Here is a 21,098-nt window from a genome sequence, read left to right as displayed (position 1 = left end):
GAGCATTTCATAAGGATTTATTTTCAGATCAAAGGGGAGCAAACGAATGATACATTTGCCTTGAAATGTTATGTTATGTTTTGATTTCTGAATGGTTTGGCTCAAGAAATGAAGCAGTGGAAACATTACAGAGAGTTATTTATCACCACTGGGCTTATTTCACATTATGTTTAAGAAAGTAAAAGTTTGATTTCTATGATTCACAGCAGAGTTTAATTCAACAACTCTGGAGCCTGAAAATGTTTGAGCTCAGACTGAACAGCAGGGGGCAGCAGCAGCGTGTCCCCTGCGCCTCAGCTGAAGAATATAAATGTAAACTGAACATCTTCACATGTCGGGGGTGAATCTGCAGAACAGAGAACTCAAACTTTTCTATCGGGACAGAAACTCAGTTATTATTGTGTTTACAAAAATATATTTAAAAAGTGTTTTTAATTATAACAGTACACAAAGAAATGGTTTATAATGTGGTTAAGTGTTTATTAATGTACAGTATTCATTATTCATTATTAGTTTCCTAAGTTTCCTAGGAAGATATATTTATTATTACCTCTGTGTTTTACTCTTTTGTTATTTATCGATTTATAAACTAACCTCCAACCATGGAGGACAAATACATTAATAAACACTTACAACCACAGATGGTGTGTAACAGTACAAACTGTGTATGAAATGTTTATGTACTGCGTAGTCACTAAGACATTGTTACCACTTTCTAATAAGGCATCCATTGCAAAGAAAGTATTAAGTAATAGCTTTATTAACGCTTTATAGATTAAGAAATTGGTAACCACTTAATTGATAATTGATTCATCCTAAATGTTAATCTCAGATATGAAGATTTGTTGATTCTCTCATCAGTGTAAAATGAATATTTTTAGAGTTTTGATCAGATAAAACAAGATATAAGAAGAAGTTAACTTGAGTTCTGGGAAATAATAAGTCTCTGGCATATAATAAACCAACATATTAATTAGTGATAATTAATCATTTGTGCGTTCCAGGTTGTTTAAAGAAATAAAATAAAATTTCAATTTGGTAATAATATAACTATAAATGTTGGTAACCACTGATATAATAAGTGATTAATGACAGTGTTTAATCCATAACTCTTAATATGGTTAATATGTTGTAAATAAATAGATTTTTGTCTTTTACAACTGATTAACCTGATTAACCTTTATTAGAAAGTGGCACCAGAACTTTGAAGCACTACCCGGTGTCACCTGAGTCAGTGATGTCACAGCAGGTGTTGGCCATCACTGATTGGGGCGTGACAGGATTTAGAGTGGATTAACCCTTTGATAATAAGGACAGGTGTTTCTGTGCAGGAGTGGACCGCAGCGGTGGATTTCCTGAGCCAAACACAAACGCCACACAAACATGAAAATGGAGAGAAAACACTGATGGACATTCAGATTTTCTAGTGTGTACATCAGAACTACACAACATTTAACACAATGCACTGTGTCCTTTCGTTTCAGGCTTGCCTCCTCGATTCTCCCTCTCTTTGGATAACAAAACATTTTCCCTCATGTCTTTAACAACCGACTAACAATAACTTAAAAGGCCAAAACCTTGAACGTTCTGTAATTTGTATTTAAATTGAAAACTGCATTCTGCTTTGAAACGTGTCAATTTCAACCATTTCGAGCTTGAAGCGACACAACTTGACTGGCAGGTAAAGATTCAATATGAACACAGAGAATCAAACTTAAATCTGACACCAGAGTCTTTGCAGAACCATAAACTCACAAGTGACCAGCTCGTTCTGAGGGACAAAGGTTCAACAGTCGTTGTTTGTATGTCACAGTTGGTTTAGATCCTTTGGCGTTAAAGCCGTGATTTCTAACTTGACATCCATCTTTAATTTCATGTTTTATTTAAAGTCAGTGCCGCTGCGTTTGACAGAAAAATAATTCAGTTCTCTTCTTTACTCGTTGTCTTTTTGTACATTGTGCAAAGTCTCGCACGGCCCTACACCTCCTAATGCATAATACTCCTGGTAATGAAATTTAATTACATTCTTTCAGGTTTATTGCATCACTTATGATCGCACTCCACAGTGCTCCTTGAATGCAGCACCAGCACAAGACCATGTCACCTGTTCAGGTCTGTGAAACACGGGACGTGATCAGCAGGAAACTGTTGTGTGTCTTTTTTTTTTTAAACACTGATATGTGTTGCAGCATCACAAATGAAGACAGGGGAGGGATACAGAAGTGATGTATGAATAGATTCATGTAGCACAGAAACAAGACAGCAGAGAGCAAGTATCAGGGACTATGAAAGAAATAACTGAGTAATTGTAAACAGTCACAGGAGATGTGGATTATTATAGTTCCTGTAGAGACTGAACATTATCTCTCTAAAGAACCTGTTTTCACCAGAACAGTCGGCTTCACTATGTCCTGAATTATAATGTAACTCATGGTAAAGCTGAAGGCATCATATTGTGAGTGCAGTGGGTGAATCTAAAACATGACAGAGCTGCTGCTGCTGCCGCTTAATGTTTGAGATCAGGTTTGTGTTGAGAAATAATAAAGGGTCCAAATCAAAAATCAATAACCCTGAGGAAGAAGATACTCAGTTCCTCACACGTCTTAAATGAAGTTTTAAAAATTGATGAGTAAATGAATGATTCAAGTGTTCATACTCACTCAAACATAACACTGATACTGATTATAGCATGTGGCTAACTATAACCACAACAGCTCCAGAGGGAACCACACACTCCTCATGGGTCAGACATGAAGTGACAACATGGCGTCTACTTAAAACTCCTCCAGTGTAAAGGTGTGTGTCCATGTGTAGTGTGATTATAGATCAGCTCTAGCTTCTATATTAATACTGTGAAAGTATCAAAGCCTCAGTCCACAGAGAAATGCACACAGCCTGTATTCAGAAACTGAGCCTTAAAACCAGCCGTCAGGACTTCTGGAACTTCTGGAAATCTGCTGTATTTTTATTGGATCACTCAGAAAACAGTCAGCCAATCAGAAGAGAGGCTCAGAGCCTCCTCTCTTCTGATTGGCTCACGACTTGTTGTTACTAGAGCTCCAGATAGAAAACTGAGAGAGGAGATGTAAAACTACACTGAGATGGTTTTTATATCTTCTGATGGATCAACACTTCAAATAAAACACAGAAGAAGAAAATGTGGAGCTTTAAAAAAAGACCAGTTACATGAATATGATGCTAGCAACATGTAAATGAGAATTCATGGATTTAAACTTATGACAACTGGAGGGTTAAAGTGAAGCATCTTAATGCCAAGGTGGTAATTGAGGGTAGAAGATCTTATCAAAAGCAAACAGTCAAACTGAGCTGGTCTCCAGATCACATCAGTCAAAACAGCAGCTGTTACATGAGCTGGTTTCTTGTCTGGCTGAGCCACTTTAACCTGTTAGACACACCAACCTCTGGGTCCAGCACTGTATCCCCGAGCAGTAAGCCACAAATGAGAGTTATTATTAGCATTTTTCCATTGCTGCTCAAGGCCAGGCTTAAACCAAACACGACCACTCTCAGTCTGCAGAGTGGACGAGTAATGTTTGACTCGTTCAGTGCTTCGGATTGAGGCTGTGAGATGAGATCGATTTACGATTGAAAACAACCGAGATGAGTCAACATCTCTGCAGAAGAAAAGACAGAATTCAAAAAAGTAGATTTAAATAAACTCACGTTGTCGTGCAAACACGAAGGATTCCCCACGATCAACACAACATTCACACATGGACACTCTAAGTGCACATGGAGTCACCAGACTCCTCAGGCCCGGTGGCCACGTGCCGAGCTCAGATGAAGAACGGGCCGAGCCGTCAGCTTCATACCATCTGCTGGTGAACTGGATCAGATGGCGAGGAGGCAGCTGAACCCGAGCGTCATCGTGAGTTTGAGAACAAGGACTTTCATTGAGCAGACAGGAGGGTGGTCCCCGTGTTCAGACAGCACAGAGTGAGTGAGGGGCGTCCCAGCGACTGATAACCACAGCTCATGGAAACATGAACCTCCAGTTTAAGACGGGCTCTGTTGTGACTGCTCAACGCTGCAGCAGTTCTGATTTGGCGCTAAACAAATAAAGCTGAATGAGTCAGTGCTGCTCCCTCATTTTAGCAACTTTCAGCTGATTGTTTTGGTTTTCCAAAATTTTCCTGATGTTTATGCTGAAAACACTGATGGTTAAATGCACTGGTGCTGCGCAGCTCGGCAGCTGAGAGTAAAATTGGCCGTATAGTAATAAATAAGCGAATAATAAAGTTTAATTTATTGGTATTTCCCTCAGGAGTTGGTGGAGACCAAAAACGGAGCTAAAAGAGACTGAACAGTGGATTTACATTCATCAGGGGCCCAGAGACGCGACTCAAGTCAGTCTAGTGGATGAGTTCACTAGACTAACTTAGAGTCATAATATATCAGTGTTGCTTTGCCCCCGGAGAGGTAACTGCAGCTTTAAGTGACAGTGAGTGAACTGAGCTTCAGATGAATTAACTTAAAAAGTGCGACTGCTTCATCAAAGCATGACAGAGCCAGAGAGCAGATGAGAACTGTTGCTGTTGTAAGGAGAATAAATGAGGCCTCTGGAGGAGGACTGGACTCTCTCTCCTCCTGCCGTCTCACTGATGGCGCAGGGGTGAGTGGAGGAGGACGCTCGGGCTGCTCTGCGAACCCTGCTGACCCAGATAAATGGCCGAAGCATGCAGATGATGCTAGCACCAATCATGTCGCTCAAGTTCAGCCTGAGTGTATTAGCAACAGGACTGATTTTATGTCTTGTAAAATGTCAATATGTCAAGGGATAAATGTTTATATAAGGAAGAAAGTGTCTTCAGATGCAACGCAGGCGTCTCAGCAGAAGTGCTAGAAATACACAAATATGTATATGAAGGATTATGCTGGCAAACTGTTGCATTGGTTTAGTTTAACCTTGGTCGTATTTATTTCATTCACAATATGTGACTCCAGCTGAATTTAGAGTCTTTAGTGGCAGATTTGAGCACATCTTAAAAAGCTTAAAAATACTTTAAAACATGTCTTTCATTCTGACAGTTTTATGAAAATATGGGTCAAGGATTAAACAAACTGTGACACAACAAGCAGCATCGACATTGTCTGCTCTGCTATGCAGACACACAAACACATCCCCTTGGAGAAAGGAAGTCTGTGAAAATATCAGCCACTGAGCATTTTAAGATCTTTTTTTCTTAGAGTACTAGAAAAAAAGAAAATTCAAAGCTGCAAATAACAGACTACACATTTCATTTCATGCATCATATAAAATATTAGTTCTTTCTTTTTCAGTATATTTACATTATATATTACACATGATGTTCTGTACAGTAAAAGTTCAATCTACACCACATTCTTAAAAATATTTTCTACCCATAATTATTTTTACATGAAAAACAAGGATAGGAGACGACATCCAGAACAACGAGCTCTGCAGGACGTCCCTGAAGCTCCGACAGAAGCTTCACTGCGTTCACTGGAGAGCTCTGCATAAAATAATCCTGTGAGGGTGACTAGAGCGCACACACACACACACACACACACACACACACACACACACACACACACACAGACGCACACACAGACGCACACACTAAACACACAAGGAGAGGGCTGGGGGAGGGGTATGGGGGGGTCCATTACAGGGATCGTAGCTCCCTGTTTTTTTGAAGAACAGGCTTTGACCCAGAACCGGAGCCGACTGCCGGGCCCACAGCGAGCCCGGTGCTGGGCTCTCTGCAGCACTTTGTGCTCAGGAGTTCAGTGCAAACGGCAAAAGATCCTGTGGGGGGAGGGAAGCCACGCCCCCCCCACCTCCCCACTCACTTCTGAGCCTCTGAGGCATCGTTTCAATGCTGAACTCCTATTCAGACCCCCGTCACAAAAACACCCACACCTGGGTTAGGCTCTTTCCGCCTGTGATTGGCTGCAGTCAGCTACTGTGGCTGCGAGGAGGAGCGGTCAGACAAACTGTCTGCTCTCAGAGGAGCCAGCTGCTGCTGCTGAAGCTGCTGTTTCTGCTGCTGTAACTGCTTCTGTTGTTGCTGCTGTTGATGATGTTGATGCTGCTGCTGTTGTAACTGCTGCTGCTGCTGTTGGGCCGTGGCAGTGAAAGCACCCTGCTGCTGCAGAGGGAACGCTGCCTGCAGGATCAACTGGGTGGACTGGTTTCCATGAAGAAGCCGAGGAGCCTTCAGGGAAAGATTCAGATTTTAGGATGAAAATGAAACAGCTGAGTCCAGATTTGACTTAAAACTATACAAAGCAACAGGATTCACAATGACATCTTTATATTACCCTCGAGTGACTGTGACTGCAAATGAAAACCTTGAAAACGTACGGCCATTTGAAGGAACACTAATCCATCTATTAGAGTTAATGTATATTAGCTTACTGCAGATATATCAGTATCAGTGGATACAGTACGTCAGCTGATAACAAACAACAAACTGCAGCACTGAGATTCTACTAGGCTGGAGTTAATTTAGTGTCACCATTACACAGGTGATTGACCAGGTGATTTTCACACTCTGAAATGTCCACTGTGGTGTTGTACGAGTCCTGGACTCGAGTCCTGAATTCCAGGACTTGAAACTTCACTCGGACTCATGGTTTAGTGACTCGACTACAACAGTAAACAGTCCATCATTTTATTGAAGTTACCTCTCACTGTCATTTGAACACAGTCAAAGTGTCAAGTTACCTAGCGCACTCTAAGGCCGGGAACACAGTGGATGCGTGGTGTGTGCGTCGCGGCAGCGAAACGTTGATTGGATGGTTTTCATTTCCGCGCCCATGTTAATGGGTTAAAGCCGTCACTATTTGTGATCTAGAGATTCGGCATCTTGCCTATTTTTCACGGGTCACTCGTGCAGCTCCCAGAGTCAGAGAGAAGACCTGTTGATGTCATACTGACATCACACCAGCAACATTATAGAAAATGGACACCTTCCATTATAGTCTCTGTCTGGTCTGAATCTGAATATGACAGACATGAAAGTAGAATCACCTCCACCGACCAGCCAAGGTACAGTCTCTCCTTCTGCTCCTGAGTTACAGTGTTAAATAATGGCCTTGACCTTTGACCTTTTGGATATAAAATGTCATCACGTAATTTTATCTTAGACATTTGAGTTTAATTGTGTCATAATTAGTGAATGAATTTGTGACGTTGAACTTTTGACATTTGACCACCAAAATCTAATCAGTTCATCTCTGAGTTTAAGTGTCATCAAGGCGTTACTGAGATATCGCGTAGTCAAGAATGGGACAGACATAATTATTATTACATTATTCATAATGAAAAGAAATCCAACATTAGCCTGGTGATGGAAATTATCCAAGGCCAAATCTATGTAGAAATGTAGAACTGGTAGCAGCAGCAGCGACGTAGGTACCTCGACACGCAACACAAGCGCCACGCACACACAACGCAGGCAGTGTGTTCCCGCCATAAGCCTTGATTTCAGTGAGTGTTACCTGTAGGAACTGTGTTTGCTGCGGGGCCAGGGGAGCCTGCCCTGACTGCATGGCTGTGACCTGTGACTGTGCCTGCTGCTCCTGCTGCTGTTGTTGTTGTTGCTGCTGTTGTTGTTGTTGTTGTTGCTGCTGCTGCTGCTGTTGCTGCTGCTGCTGCTGCTGCTGCTGCTGCTGTTGTTGTTGTTGTTGTTGTTGTTGTTGTTGTTGTTGTTGTTGTGGCTGCTGGGAAATGCTGATGGTCTGAGTCTGGCCCTGCTGTGGAGCGAAGGCCGTCACCACTTGGCCCATAAACATGGTTGTGGGCACCATAACTGCCCCACATGCCATCTGTCCTGTCACTAGCTTGGTGAGCAGCTGAGGACCAGCAGGAAACCTGGGAGAGACAGGAAGTGGACGAGGGTCAGGTAGAGGTGATAGAAGAAGAAATAAGGTTGGGGGATTTCTCTTGTTGAAATTCTTGACCTTGTGTTACAGATTAAGAAATCCACCTTGTGTGAAGAAATAAAATGCAACCATGAGAATAAAGTTAGGAGGCTCTACAGAAAATGCAAACCTAATCTGAGCGCCACGGTCCTGTGCAAACGTTGCCACTGCAGGAGTGTTGGGTCCAGTGTTCTGTGCCAGGGTGGTGGCAATCTGGACCACGTTAGCAGGGCTTTGCTGGGGAATCATCATTGTGTTGTAGAGAGACACCGGCATTGGATTTTGTTGAGGCTGCAGAGTGAGAGACGATCGCTGAGACTGAAACACACAGAGACGAGATGTGAAACAGACTGGAGAGAATCTGTAACAAACCTAATGAATCCAAAGCGTCAGAGAGTGTCTGTGTTTGATGCGTTCGCTTGTCTGACCTGTGACAGTGCTGTGCTCTGTTCCCGCAGCAGTGTTTGTTGCTGGGGCTGGGGCTGGACGGCATGTTGTTGCTGTATGTTGTTCTGCAGAGGTCCTGCAGAGACCACCTGGCCCTGCATGCTGAGCGTCCCCCCCTGCTGCATCGCGTTCCCCTGGCCCATCTGAACAGAGCTGAGATTCAGTCCTCCAGCTCCTTTCTGCAAGAATATCTGAAACACAAGACATTCATACATTCACAGGGCTGCATGTTCACCTGTTCACCACACTCAGGCCCTGTTCACACCTGTATTAACATGTCTTCAGTGATCCGATCAAAACTGGTCAGCTCTGAGTGTCAGTTCACCCCTTCGTCTCCATTGACCACTTATGATCAGATCTCACTTCCTGCTTTATATGCAAATAAACAGGTATGCTTTGTTGTTCTTAGCCAATCAACAGACGGGACCGTTGTCAATGTGCTTGTATGTTTGAGTGAGAGAGCGAGCAAGAGAGAGAGCAAGCGAGAGAGCAAATTAACATGGGGGCCAGGAGAGGAGGCCGTCCTTCACTGTGACCCAGGACACATTCACACTGATAAAAGAACGTGGACACCTATGGTCCAGACCACGTCAGGTACGTTCACACCTGAACTCAGAGCTGACCACTTGTGATCGGATCACCTGAGACGGATGTTAATACCAGGTCTGAACAGCGCCACACACACACACACACATACACTCCTGAGCAGCTCCCCGCTCTCACCTGCAGGCTCTGGCCCTGCACCCTCTGCAGCTCCTCCTGGATCTGCCGCAGCTCGTCCTGCTGCCGCTGGATGTTGGCCTCGATCATCCTGGTCCTCTGCTCCAGCTGATCCTTCAGGTGCTGCATGGCCTCTAACTGGTTGGAGAACTGCACCATTGACTGAGAGAGAACAACGACACGGAAACACGACAGGAAGCAAAATGTTACTAGTGAATAATTATATTCAGTGCATGAGATAAAGAAGTGGTAAAAAGAGTGTTTCAGTGATGCGTTCAAGGTCTGATGTAGACTGAAAGTTGTCAATCTAAAATGTTACAATGCAGATTATATATATTTATATATATATATTACTTCGGCTACGCCATATTTGCCTGTAAGAAATCACGTCTTACACATTTATATGAATGTTTGTGAGTTCAGATCAAAAACACTGATCGACAAACACATGATCAAAAAGCATCATACTGCTCGACCTGAGCGTCGCTCTGTAAACGATACACAGTGTGATCAATAAGAGACCATAATTATTAGTGTGATATTAGTTTAAGCACATTGTGTCTATACTAGATAATTAATGGTTTTCTGCATTAATCAATAGGGCTGCGACAACATTTTATTTTCATTATTGATTAATCTGCCGTTTATTTTTCTGATTCATAAAATGTAAGAAAATAATTTAAAATGACGAATCAAAACTTCATAGTTTCTTCTATCAACACATATACAATACAATAAAATCTTGTCCGTCTGTCTGCATGTTTCCTGTGTTTTCCCTCTTTTTGCCCGGTTGTTTCTTCCCTCAATCCCTGATTATTTTAGAGGGAACGTGACACACAACAATCAGCGAATGTTCAAATTGAGAAGCTACAACCAGGAAGTTTTGGCTTTTACTATAAAAATGTCTAAAAAAGGGAAAATGAATCGATTATGTTGCTTTTTATTTTCTAAATGATTAATCGACTAATCGCTGCAGCTCTACTTAAAAACTTTACTGTCACGTTTTGTTTGTTGTAAAAATGTTTTCAGTTATCGAAGGAGTTCAAGACACAACTCCACAACTGTTTTTATTATTATCAATGTTAACATGGAAAACTTTATTAGAATTATGTTAAAGAAGAAATCCAGTGACGACCCTTTCTGAGCAGGAGCCTGGAGGGTGGAGTTTGGTCGTCATGGAGATTCAGCTCACCTGGTCTGGCTGTGCTACTTGGTTTTGTTGTTTTTATTGCTCGTTATAACTCGTGTGTGGTTTTCCCTCGTCCGGGACAGACACACAGACAGAACCAGGAAGATGTGGGGTGAACAAATACCTGTCTCTTAATATAAGACATAAATTAGGATTAAAACAAACAAGATGATTTTCTTACTTGTCCGCTGTTCTGAACTTGTTGTTGCTGTTGAGGCTGCAGCTGCTGAGAAACCATGGTCGGAGTCATGTTCTGTCCTGTGTTTTGGGAGCTCATCGACTGCTGCTGGAAACAATACAGAGAGTGAATTGAGAGTTCAGGGCGCTTCAACTCCCTTTATCCCGTTAAATCCCTGACGATCCATGACACAATTATGCTGAAATTTTACACCAGACTGTTCTTGTCCCTTCACTGACCTGACTGTTGATAGATGATCTCCGCTGCGACGTCATCTCCACAGCGGAGACCGACTGGCGACCCGGCGTACTCCTATCTCCCTGCAGCTTCATCTGTGACGCTGAGGGGAAAAACATAAACACGGTGCTCAGATTTTTAACAGGAAGAACACTTAATATAAAGATGTGTGTGTCACTCATGAGATGTCTTGATAATAAACAAACAGCAGCGTGTCAACGGTGCTTACAGGCCGGGTCGGACACAGCAGTGTGTGACGATTTGCGTGAGCTGCGAGACGAGACCGAGGGCGTCCGGCTGTGGTCGAAGCGATCTAAAACCTCCTTCAGACTGGAGGTGTTGAGCTGGGACTCGGAGCCCGAATCCTGGGACTGCTGCGAGTTGGGGTAGACAGTCGACAGAGTCAGTATCAGAGTCAGTGGGAAAACTGAACCATCAGAAACACTAAGTCCAAGTCTCACCTTGTCTGGTGTGATCTCAGGTGGTGATACTTCAATCCCAAGTTCTCTTCGCTGCTCTGCTCGTACTTCAGCGTAACTACAGAGCAAAGACAGAGAAAAATATACATCTACATGTCTCTAAAAGAACTGCTTTGTGCAACGGATGAATTTAGACTCAGTCTGTCTGAAGTCTGACTGTTTGTTAGATCGAAGACACAGTCAAAGTCTGTCTTTGTGACACTGTAAATATCAGAGTGTAACTCTTCCATGTACCTCACAACAGTGTGTGTGCAGACGATAAACTCTGGTCTGGAGTTCCACTGGTGGTAGGTGATGTAGTAGTGGGTCTGAAGCCAAATCCACTGCTGCCCTTTAGTGAGGAATCTGTAGTAGCAGGACTTTCCTTTGCCGTACTGCATCACTGCAGAGAAACCAGGAGGAGGAGGAGGAGGAGGAGGAGGACGCACTGACATTTACTGTTTGAAACCTCACAGAGAAACTGACAGAGAACTGCAGACCAGCTCGCTTCGTCGTACTCACAGTGTTCGTGGCATTTTGCCAGCGTCTCCAGGTCATCGACGTGGTAGTAGTCATACCCCGACGTACCCAGCACCTCGAATGGGAGGTACCCTATGATGGGCGGAGCTCTGGACAAACAGTAAATGTTATTGAGATCTGGAAACTTTCTTCTCCCGTTAACATACACACACCGTGCGTGAGTCACACTCACACATTACCATGTAGGGGCTAATCAGCATTAAGTTTCCAGCCTAAAGAAAGTCACACTGTTGGAGCCTCTGAAGCCGGGACCCCTCTGCGTCACGTGTTAAGCTTTGAGAAATTCTTGCGGCCTACAGACCAGATGCATTAAACTCTCTGCAGACTAAAGAGATTAAAACTATGTGTCGCACGGATTCTTTTTGTCTGAATTATAAAGCTGTGCGTTCACATGGTTCAGCTTTGTAAATCTCACTCATTGAGAAACTGAGCAACCAATTGTTAAAGTGAAGTAAACAGGTGCATCAGTTTACTTTAGTACAATCAGTCTAATGCAAAGTCTTAACGAAGCTCCAGAGGCTCCAACATGGTGATTAGTCAATATTAAAATACTATAAAACTGTTAAATAATGACTCACAATAAATAATAAGGACATTAAAGGAAACATTGAGAACAAACACAATCCTTTCTGTTTATGAAAAGTAAAAATTTTATTTCTGTGTAAACAGCAAAACTCATAATGATGATGTAACATGGATCTCTTTGGGAGACCGTGTGTTCACGTGGTCAAAGGAACATGTGAGGCGACACGTTCTGTGTTTATAAAGTCCAGTTCATGTGCAGGAAATGACGTTTGTACACTCGTCGTGTGGTTCATTTGGTCCAGGCGCTCAGCTTCTTGTTCACACTGGATTGTAAACGTGACGTTGCAGACTCTCAGCTTACTCTCACTGATTGGACAGTTCTGGTGATGTCACCCTGCATCATCACTTACACATGGACCCACGTGTTCTTTATAGTAGCTGAATCACATATCTACTCTCACACAGTCATGTAGGTGCAACATTTAACTTTCACACCAGTAATGAACCACACCAGAGTGTAAATGAGGCAGAACTACACCTTTGTTTTTCAGGTGGTTTTGATCTGGTTGTTTTGACTGAATTTAATCTGAACCAAACAGATCGGCTGTTAAAGCGTCTGTAATAATGTAATAAATAAACAAGTTTTTACACAATGAAAAACATATAGAGAAAAAATAGAGAAAAACTGTACCTGTGGTCCAAGAAGAGAAATTTCCACTCTAAACTATGTCTGGAGGTGAACTCCTCGTTGGGCTCGTCTACAGTGCACATCTCCTGTGGGGGACGGGGGGGAAGTGTAGAATGTATTTAGACATTTTTCTATAATATATACAGTATGATAAAACCTGAGTGGAGAAACAAAGACAAATGCAGATGCTTCCCCACACGAACAGGGCTCAGTTAAGCAGTTAACATGTCATGCGTCATGTGTGACTGGAATTATCGCCTCGTGGTCGTGTGCCTCCGGTCGCAGGAAACATGGTCACACTACTAATCCTATTAAACATTTGTGTTAACAGAAAACCCGTTCGATGGACAACCGGAAAAACTAATGCCTCCGGCCACATCTGTCGTCGTCATGGAGACATAAAAACGCTGAACAGGCGCAGCTGATTCTGATTTAGTATCAGGAGGAAAAGATCTAAGTGACTTTGAAAGAGGATTCATTAGTGGGACAGGGATGGGAGGAGCTTCAGTCACACAGATGCTCAACTGGCTGGTGTTTCCATAGGAACAGTGACTAAAGTGTATTTAGATCGACTCAGTTAAAAGTCTCAGACATTGTTTTTGACAGCGCGCATTTGATGACTGTGATGCTTGTGCATTACAGTGCGACACGTTAGGAAACACAGAGGAGCAACTCCTCCTCAGGCGACTGATTCACTCAGCTGACCTGCAGCCGCGGCGTGATACAGCGCGCTCCGTAGGTGCACTTGTGCGTGGGAATACGGTAGTTCAGACAGGTTGAAAAAAATATAGTGCCAAAAGAAAATGCTGCTTTCATGGGAAGACAAAGAGCTGAACATATTCTACATGAAGCTTCATTTAAACAGATGTTGGATTGTTTAGGTGAGTGTTTTTAAAAGCGTCTAAAACACGTTTTTTCTCGTGGCCCACAGCAACACATCACTCTGACACGCTGCAGGCTTTCCAAACTGGGACCACACCCATCATAATCTACTGCAGGTAAAGTAACCGACTATATACGACCTCACACAACCCCACGTCAAAACACCTGAACTGTTCCTTTAAACTCAACTGGTAGAAAGATTCGCTGGCAAGAGACAAGAACATTAAGTCATTTTTGTTTTTCAAATTAAGCACAAGTGGCACACGGTGGTTGTCATGAGTCTGAATGTTGTTTTCCTGCAGTGACTTGGCAGCTGTTGCTGTTGCGCCCTGTCCTAATTAAAACTACCTTATTCCAACCCTGCGAGCTGGAAACCGAATGTGTGTCAACCAGATAAAAAGGAGAAGAGAGAAGGGGAAGAACAGCTAATGACTCTCACCTTGATGAACTGTGGTTTGGCTAGCCTCACAGTTGCTATGAGACACACTCTGTCTTCAAAGGCAGAGTGAAGCGATCGCTGGATCACTCCTTCGAAGCCGTTGCGGCCACAGTTAGGCACTGGGGAGAAGAGAAACACACAAAAAAGAAGTCAGACCTTGCAACCGGTGAAAACGGACCTGGAGGCTCAGACAGTCTTTCAGTGTGACTCACCATTATTCAGGGACTTGAAGTTTCCAATGAACTTGACGTATTCGTACACTGGGGGCTCTTTGGGGTCGATAGTCCCTCGGAGCATGTGGCAACAGAACTCTAGCTGATTTTTTGCTGGAGAAAAGATCGAGTGTTAAAAGTCTAAAACTTGGCACTAAGAAAAGAGTGCAATAATAACACTAATGAAAATGTGAATATACTTCTAAAATATTTCAACCTAAAAGCTGCAGCACTTACTTTTCAGATATTCGGGTGTCAGCGTCTCTCCCTCCATGATATGAGAGGACAGAGCCTTGTACACATCTGAATGCTCCCCCACGGGCAGGAAGTTCAACAGGTTCTGATCAACCAGATCAGACTGAAACACACAACATTTAACACAAAACAGTATCAGACCAGCTGTAATCTTTAAACAGAGCTGACAGGTGGATGCAAACTGATGAAAAGTTCACTTGACTCTTTACATTATCATTAATTCAGAACTTGAGCAGCTTAATACTCACAGGTAAGTGCTCTAGTAGAGACGTCACACCTTCAGACACGTAGATTATATTCCCATCGGTCATAATGGCGAGGAAAAATCCATCTAACGCCTGTCAGAGACAAAACACACTCCTTTAATTCACTCATCTTCTTCCATGTAAATAAAAATAAATGACATGTAACAAGACTAAATCAAAACTGCGTGGCTGGACCGTGTAGCTGTGGAGATGTTATCACGTCTTATTACAGATTATAGATTTTCTTTCTTATTTACGCAGCGAACAGCCTCCGTAACAAACTTCTGCTCCGCCTCTCTGCTGCTCACCGAACAGACCAGATACAGAGACTCTCTCCTAATGGAAGTAGCTGACGTTTGTCGCTATATTAGTCTCTAAATTCAGTGACAAATGTTCTCAGTTGGCAACACTGCAGCTGTAATAATAATAACTATTATATAGCACCTTTTTACTAGTTTACAAAGTGTTTTGACAAACGATAGTCAAAATCGGGAGAGACATACGTACGTGAACATATATTCATCAATATAAAAAGGAGTTATAAGGAGCAGATGCAGATGACGACATCACATAAAAGCAAGTCTATAAAAATGAGTTTTAAGAAGTGATTTAATAGAAGTTACCGATGTAAACATCCCTGAGTAGAAACTGTTTAAAAGCGTTGTGCTAAAAGTTTTGAGAGAGCAGCCAATGAGGAAACTCCAACAATCAGTCGGCCGACCAGTAGTGTAACTGCATGACTCATCTCTATCACTCAGTCAGTCACTCACATTTGTATTTAAACTTCTGACGTCCAGTTAGCAGAGCTCCTGACTCACCTCCAACATCAGCTGAGTGAACTCTTCATTACTAAGAAAAGATGGCTTCCAGTCTTGTCTGATCTCAGTCGACTCTGACTGAGCAGCGATTTCTGAGGAAGGAAACGTGAAACAGCGAGTATGAGCTGAAGAGCGCGTGACACCGAACTGTTTCCCCGCAGCCGGTCAGTCGGACGTTCTTACCCTTGTGTTTGTGCAGAAAGTCGATGCTCTTCTGCAAAATGGTGGACTTGTCCATCTTCCGGGTGTTGCCCGGCAACATGGTACCCAGCTCCTTGATGAGGACATTGAACTGGTCTCTGCGCTTCTTCTCAGAGTTGTTACGGGACACGCTGAGGATTCAAAAAACAGGTCACACATTTTCTCAATTTCATTATTTCCTCTGAGACCTGGTGAAAGTTACATCAGCATTTTGTGCATCAATATGAAAGTTACAATAAACTGCAGCTGCATGTAACCGGGGCTACGGAGGCACGGGACAGTCTGCATGTGACAAACATGAAATGCAGCCTCATAAAAACTAAAACTGAAATATATAGATGGAGGATGAAACCAAGGGGGTCTCACCGTTTTGCTTTGTCCTTTTCATCTTCTTCCATTAACCCATCAAAGATACTGCTATCATCCCTGCAGAGCAAACAAACCAACGGCTCAAGCTAATATTTGCTCCCCCTTAAACTTTTATGGACAGAGAGTCCTTCCTAATCCTGAACACAGAAGTTAGACAGCGTGTCCCCAACAGCCTCGCATCTGCTGCTGAAACAGGTAAGTCAAAAACACTGGACTTACCGGTCAATGCTCGAGGTCATTTTGTATCCTGTTCAGGGTTGCAGTGTTGGAGAGGGCTCTTTTAATCGTGAGGTAGACATTTGTGACTGAACCTGTGAGAGAAGGCGTCACGATATGAACACAGCTTCATCACCACAGAGTATTTTTTTTCAAAACAGTTTAAATTCAACTCCAAATCTTACCTTACTGACAGTACAGCTAGTCCTGTGAGAGGATGAGGGAGGTGCTGCTGGAGGAAGGCAGGGTCTGAGTGGACACGCTGTGGTGGTGGAGCTCCGAGAGTCGAGGAGGAGAGTCGCTGGAGGTGTCCTCGATCAGAGGGGAGGAAGCTGCCAAAAGGTCTTTGCTGAGCTGAGTTTTTCGTTTGCTTCGGGCGTGAGTGTGGCACATGGCAGCAACATCTGAGTCTGTGGAAGATTAGAAAACAGACACGTCTTAACAGGTGCAGATCCTGGAGATATCTCAGTTTGTAATGTTACTGTTAATTTGCCCTATATAAATAAATAAATACGTACGATATGTTTAGTCTGAGTGCTCGAGCGTTGATTGCAGCATTTCTGCCATCATCACTCATCTACAATAACATTTCACACCAGGTACAACAGAGAGAGAGCTTGGCATGACATGACCACATCCTGCTAGTCCAGTTTTTACAATGAGATTTTAGTCTGGAAAACATCCAGTTAAAAAGTGATCCCGCCCCATCAGACACATACGGGCCAATCAGTGAACGTTTACACTGTAACACGACTCGTTGTCTCTCCCTCACAACTTCTACACCAGTTACTACCATTAAAATGTATTAAATTAAGCTGTATTTAGTATCTGATTTTGACATGTTTATTTAAGAAATACAGTGCACCATTACAGATAGATCATTTTATATATACTTTTATATGTGTTGTACACATATATAAATATATAGCATGTCCCCGTCAGCATGCGAGAGGCAGAATGCAGTGTACCAGACTGAGGTTGGCTGACGACCAAAGATGGACTCAGATGTAAAGCTGCCTGCACAGTGTGAAATGGGAGACTGCAGGGAATATTTTTTATTCACATGCACACTCTCCTGCTCTCTCCTACAGGCCCAGATGGCCTGACTCCTGCTGCACCGTGACAGACCTTCACTTCAGCAGCCAGGCTGAACTCAAACTGCTGCGGCAGTCAGACTCCGGTTTTCTGAAAAAGGTGCACATCAAATGTTATTTACCGTCTAATTACCACCTTTAGTTGACGAGTGCACTAAGGTAAAGAAAGGTAAGCTTCAGGGTTGGGTGGAGCAGGTTTGTGCTCTTGGATTTCGGTCTCAACAGGAAACAGATAAACATATTAATGTGTTTATTCTCAGCAGACTTGACTATTGTAATGGTGTCTTCACAGGTCTCAGCTGCAGCTCATCCAGAGTCCTCACTAACACCAAGAAAGTGGAGCACATCACACCGCTCCTTCAAAATCACTGCGCTGGCTCTCTGTGTGTCGAAGGACAGATTTTAAAATCCTACTTCTGGTCTATAAAGCTCTTTGCTCTACTTGCACAATATGAAGCATCTGGAGGTTTTAGTCTCTCTGCTCTTCACCTGTGGAACAAGCTTCCTGAACACCTGAGATCTGCTGCCACTGTCAGTTCATTTAAATCAGGGCCGAAAACATCACGTACATACTTTTTAATCTCGTGCATTTGCTTGTTTTTAATGTCTTTTCTCGCTGCAGCACTTCTTTTAAAAAGCGTGTGACTTATTCAAATATTTTTAGTTTTATTTCGTTAATTATTTATTTGTTTTTATTGTTTTTAATGTATGTAATGTAAATGTAAATTTTAATGTATTTCCATGCCTCTGTAAAGCACTCCGTCTCACCTTGATCACAGTGGAGCTGCCGGACATGTGTGCCAGAGGTACAGAGACCAACAATGGCTTTCTGTTTCCTCTAAATTATCAGGGAATGGTAAAAAAAAGAAAAATTGGGAATAATATTATTAAGTGTGGTGGGCAGACGTCAGTCACGCGAAGATCCTGAACTGCAGGAAACAGTTAAATGACGCGATATGAAGAGCAGCTTGGTACGAGGACGAGGAGACGCCATGTGAGTCATGTTTGACACGTTGAATGCGGATGTGACAGATTCACAAAAGATCCTATAAAATCAAAACAACATCACGTCATCACCTGACTCCACTCCTCCCGCTGCACAGGTATGCCTACAATAGCCCGTCAAATTAAATTAAGAAGACCCACTGGGTGTCTAGCCTAAATATTTGACCCATTTTTCTTTTTTTTTGCATGAGCCAATTACCTCCACAACCTGTGTGGGAGGTTTTCTCACCACAATGGCTGATCTGTGTTGGCGAGAAAATCCCTTCAGCGTTGCTCCTCATGTATCGTGACAAACACTGACATTTACAGTCACGTCAAATACGTCGCCTTTAATCTGACTGGAAGTTTTTCCTGTGTGAGAGATTCGTGAGTGTGTATTCGCTCATATTTAGTCACAAAGAGTTTTCATGTGGTCTGTTATTGTGAGCGATGTTCACGATACAGCTGCACTTACTCATATAACTGGTATCAAAGCAACACAGCACGATAATGGAGCTCAGTTCCTTGATGTAATTTTAATGTCGGCTTCACATGATAGTACTTAAGACAACTGTTCTAACTTTAGAAGCAATGCATTTGTTTCAATAGGCAGCAGGAAAAAAAACAAACATAATACATAAAGATAATGAACTAATTAGACTGAAATGCATCAAAACCCACTTTGAGGATGAAAACGTTTCAGATGAACTCCTGACCTCGGATCACATTTAATCTATTTAATGTAAAGTCTATTTAATGGCAGCAACACAGGAGATCTGTGAGCGACATCCCGTTCAGCACCGACTGTTGCTGTGTTGAGGCTTAATGTTACTGTACATTTAACCAACTGTACGTGTGCTGTTCATACTGTACCTTACATCAACACTCTCTCTTCTCTAACTCTGTCCACTTCTCTGGACATACCGATCTAAAACATTTACATATATAGTTTTTGTATATTTGTAAGATACAGCATCACTTATGCTGCAGTAACCTGCACTTATCTGTAAATAATACTATTTTTGCATGTCTGGTTAGATGCTAACTACATTTCATTGGCTTTGCACCTGCACAATAAATCTAAATCTAAAAATGAACTCAGTGCCAGTTTCATCAAAACAAGGACAGGAAGTCAGCGCTGTGAGTATTTACACCTTCATGTGAGGACACGCACGGGAAAACTGACAGTGAGTGGAGCAGGTTTCATCATGGCCCACTGACTTGGAGCTATGCAGTGTCATTTCACTGCTCATTGCATGAGACACACAAATAAGTTACAGAGAATAGGCGTCTTATCTGAGATCAGTGTTTTGTCAACACAAGCGGCCAGCTACACTTTGTGGCAGCACTATAAAGGGCGGAGAGTCGTAGTATGAAGCTTTATCTACAGACTTCATGCTGAACAACAGGAGCTGAACAACACAGCTTTTGCACTTCATCTCAAACAGCTGACAACAACAAGCTAACTGGAGCAAAGATCAAGGCTGAAAAAAAAGGGAAAAAGAAACAGGAAGTCAAAAAGAAATGACATCAGATCTTAGTGAAATGAGAGCATAATAAGAGAAGATGGGGGAAATTAGCTCCTGACAGCAGTGTCTCAGCAGAGGATGCAGCAGTAGCTGCAGCGCGGAGCCGGCGTTGTGTAACGGGAGAGCGGGGGTTGTATAACTGTGATGTCATCCGTGCTTCACTGACCTGCTGGCCCAATGACCTACTTTCCTCCTCCTCCTCCGATCTAACTTAATCACAGCTCCACAGGCGACACCTTCCTGTTCTCACCAACAACACGACACTCCCCGTCAACACAAACCCTTCAGCAGCCCAACATTTCACGCAGCAGGCAACTTCACATAAAAAGGTGCGAGCAGGGAATCACAGCGTCGGCGTATCACGTTCCCTCATTTAACAACACGAGATACAAAGGCTTCTGGGTGTTTCCTAAGCCTCGGTGGGGACAGACGTCAAGGGGAAAAAACACACTGCAGAGGAGTAAAGGTGCTGAATTTCCAGCAGCTGATTATTAGTTTTTAGTTGCGTCAACAACCGGCAGATCAACACACCTCACACACACACACACACACACACACACACACACACACACAACACACACACACACACACACACACAGAGTATGTTTCATCCTGAAACACGTCAACTCTCTTTTATCATAATTTCTCTATTGCTCACACAGCATTGTTAGATGTCTCAGTGTGTGTGTGTGTGTGTGTGTGTGTGTGTGTGTGTGTGTGTGTGTGTGTGGGTGTGTGCACTCATACTCAGATATAGGGCAGCAGAGCTCTGAGGATATGAGTCACTGTGAAGTGGATCTATGGCGCCGCTCGTCACGCACCCTGCCACACCCCGCACCGAGATGCCAGCATAGCAACGGTGCTAATGGGCAACACCATAGCAACCGGCCTCACCGTGCGGAGTAAAAATAGCCTGGCTGAAATTCCTCCACAGCTGATCCTCCCTCCATCATACACAGAG

At 43.1% G+C, this 21,098-nt stretch overlaps 1 protein-coding gene and 1 long non-coding RNA gene across 5 annotated transcripts in view; one reads left to right on the top strand and one right to left on the bottom strand.

Moving 5' to 3' along the window:
• Positions 1–21,098, bottom strand: part of clocka (clock circadian regulator a) — a 32,813-nt gene continuing 11,715 nt past the window's right edge. For 2 of the 4 annotated variants that reach the window (XM_056378459.1, XM_056378460.1), the window contains exons 3-23: positions 16,716–16,940; positions 16,534–16,625; positions 16,312–16,371; positions 15,928–16,076; positions 15,745–15,836; positions 14,930–15,019; positions 14,664–14,784; positions 14,427–14,540; positions 14,215–14,333; positions 12,897–12,979; positions 11,663–11,769; positions 11,396–11,543; positions 11,144–11,219; positions 10,912–11,056; positions 10,685–10,785; positions 10,449–10,553; positions 9,082–9,240; positions 8,340–8,549; positions 8,042–8,229; positions 7,489–7,861; positions 1–6,200 (exon numbers count right to left, since the gene is read on the bottom strand). In XM_056378459.1, coding sequence (XP_056234434.1) covers positions 5,946–6,200; positions 7,489–7,861; positions 8,042–8,229; positions 8,340–8,549; positions 9,082–9,240; positions 10,449–10,553; positions 10,685–10,785; positions 10,912–11,056; positions 11,144–11,219; positions 11,396–11,543; positions 11,663–11,769; positions 12,897–12,979; positions 14,215–14,333; positions 14,427–14,540; positions 14,664–14,784; positions 14,930–15,019; positions 15,745–15,836; positions 15,928–16,076; positions 16,312–16,371; positions 16,534–16,553 — 2,715 coding nt within the window. In that variant the 5' untranslated portion in view covers positions 16,554–16,625; positions 16,716–16,940 and the 3' untranslated portion in view covers positions 1–5,945. The remainder of the gene's footprint in view (positions 6,201–7,488; positions 7,862–8,041; positions 8,230–8,339; positions 8,550–9,081; positions 9,241–10,448; positions 10,554–10,684; positions 10,786–10,911; positions 11,057–11,143; positions 11,220–11,395; positions 11,544–11,662; positions 11,770–12,896; positions 12,980–14,214; positions 14,334–14,426; positions 14,541–14,663; positions 14,785–14,929; positions 15,020–15,744; positions 15,837–15,927; positions 16,077–16,311; positions 16,372–16,533; positions 16,626–16,715; positions 16,941–21,098) is intronic. The other 2 variants (XM_056378461.1, XM_056378462.1) reach the window with 2 other exon arrangements.
• LOC130170816 (uncharacterized) lies at positions 16,840–19,705 on the top strand. The gene is made up of 3 exons (XR_008828044.1): positions 16,840–16,975; positions 17,622–17,793; positions 17,917–19,705. It is a non-coding gene; the product is annotated as an uncharacterized LOC130170816 (long non-coding RNA).

Source organism: Seriola aureovittata, chromosome 6 (assembly GCF_021018895.1).
Source record: "Seriola aureovittata isolate HTS-2021-v1 ecotype China chromosome 6, ASM2101889v1, whole genome shotgun sequence".
NCBI lineage: Eukaryota > Metazoa > Chordata > Actinopteri > Carangiformes > Carangidae > Seriola > Seriola aureovittata.
Note: the sequence above shows the minus strand (reverse complement) of the source record. Positions and strands in the feature narration are given on the sequence as shown.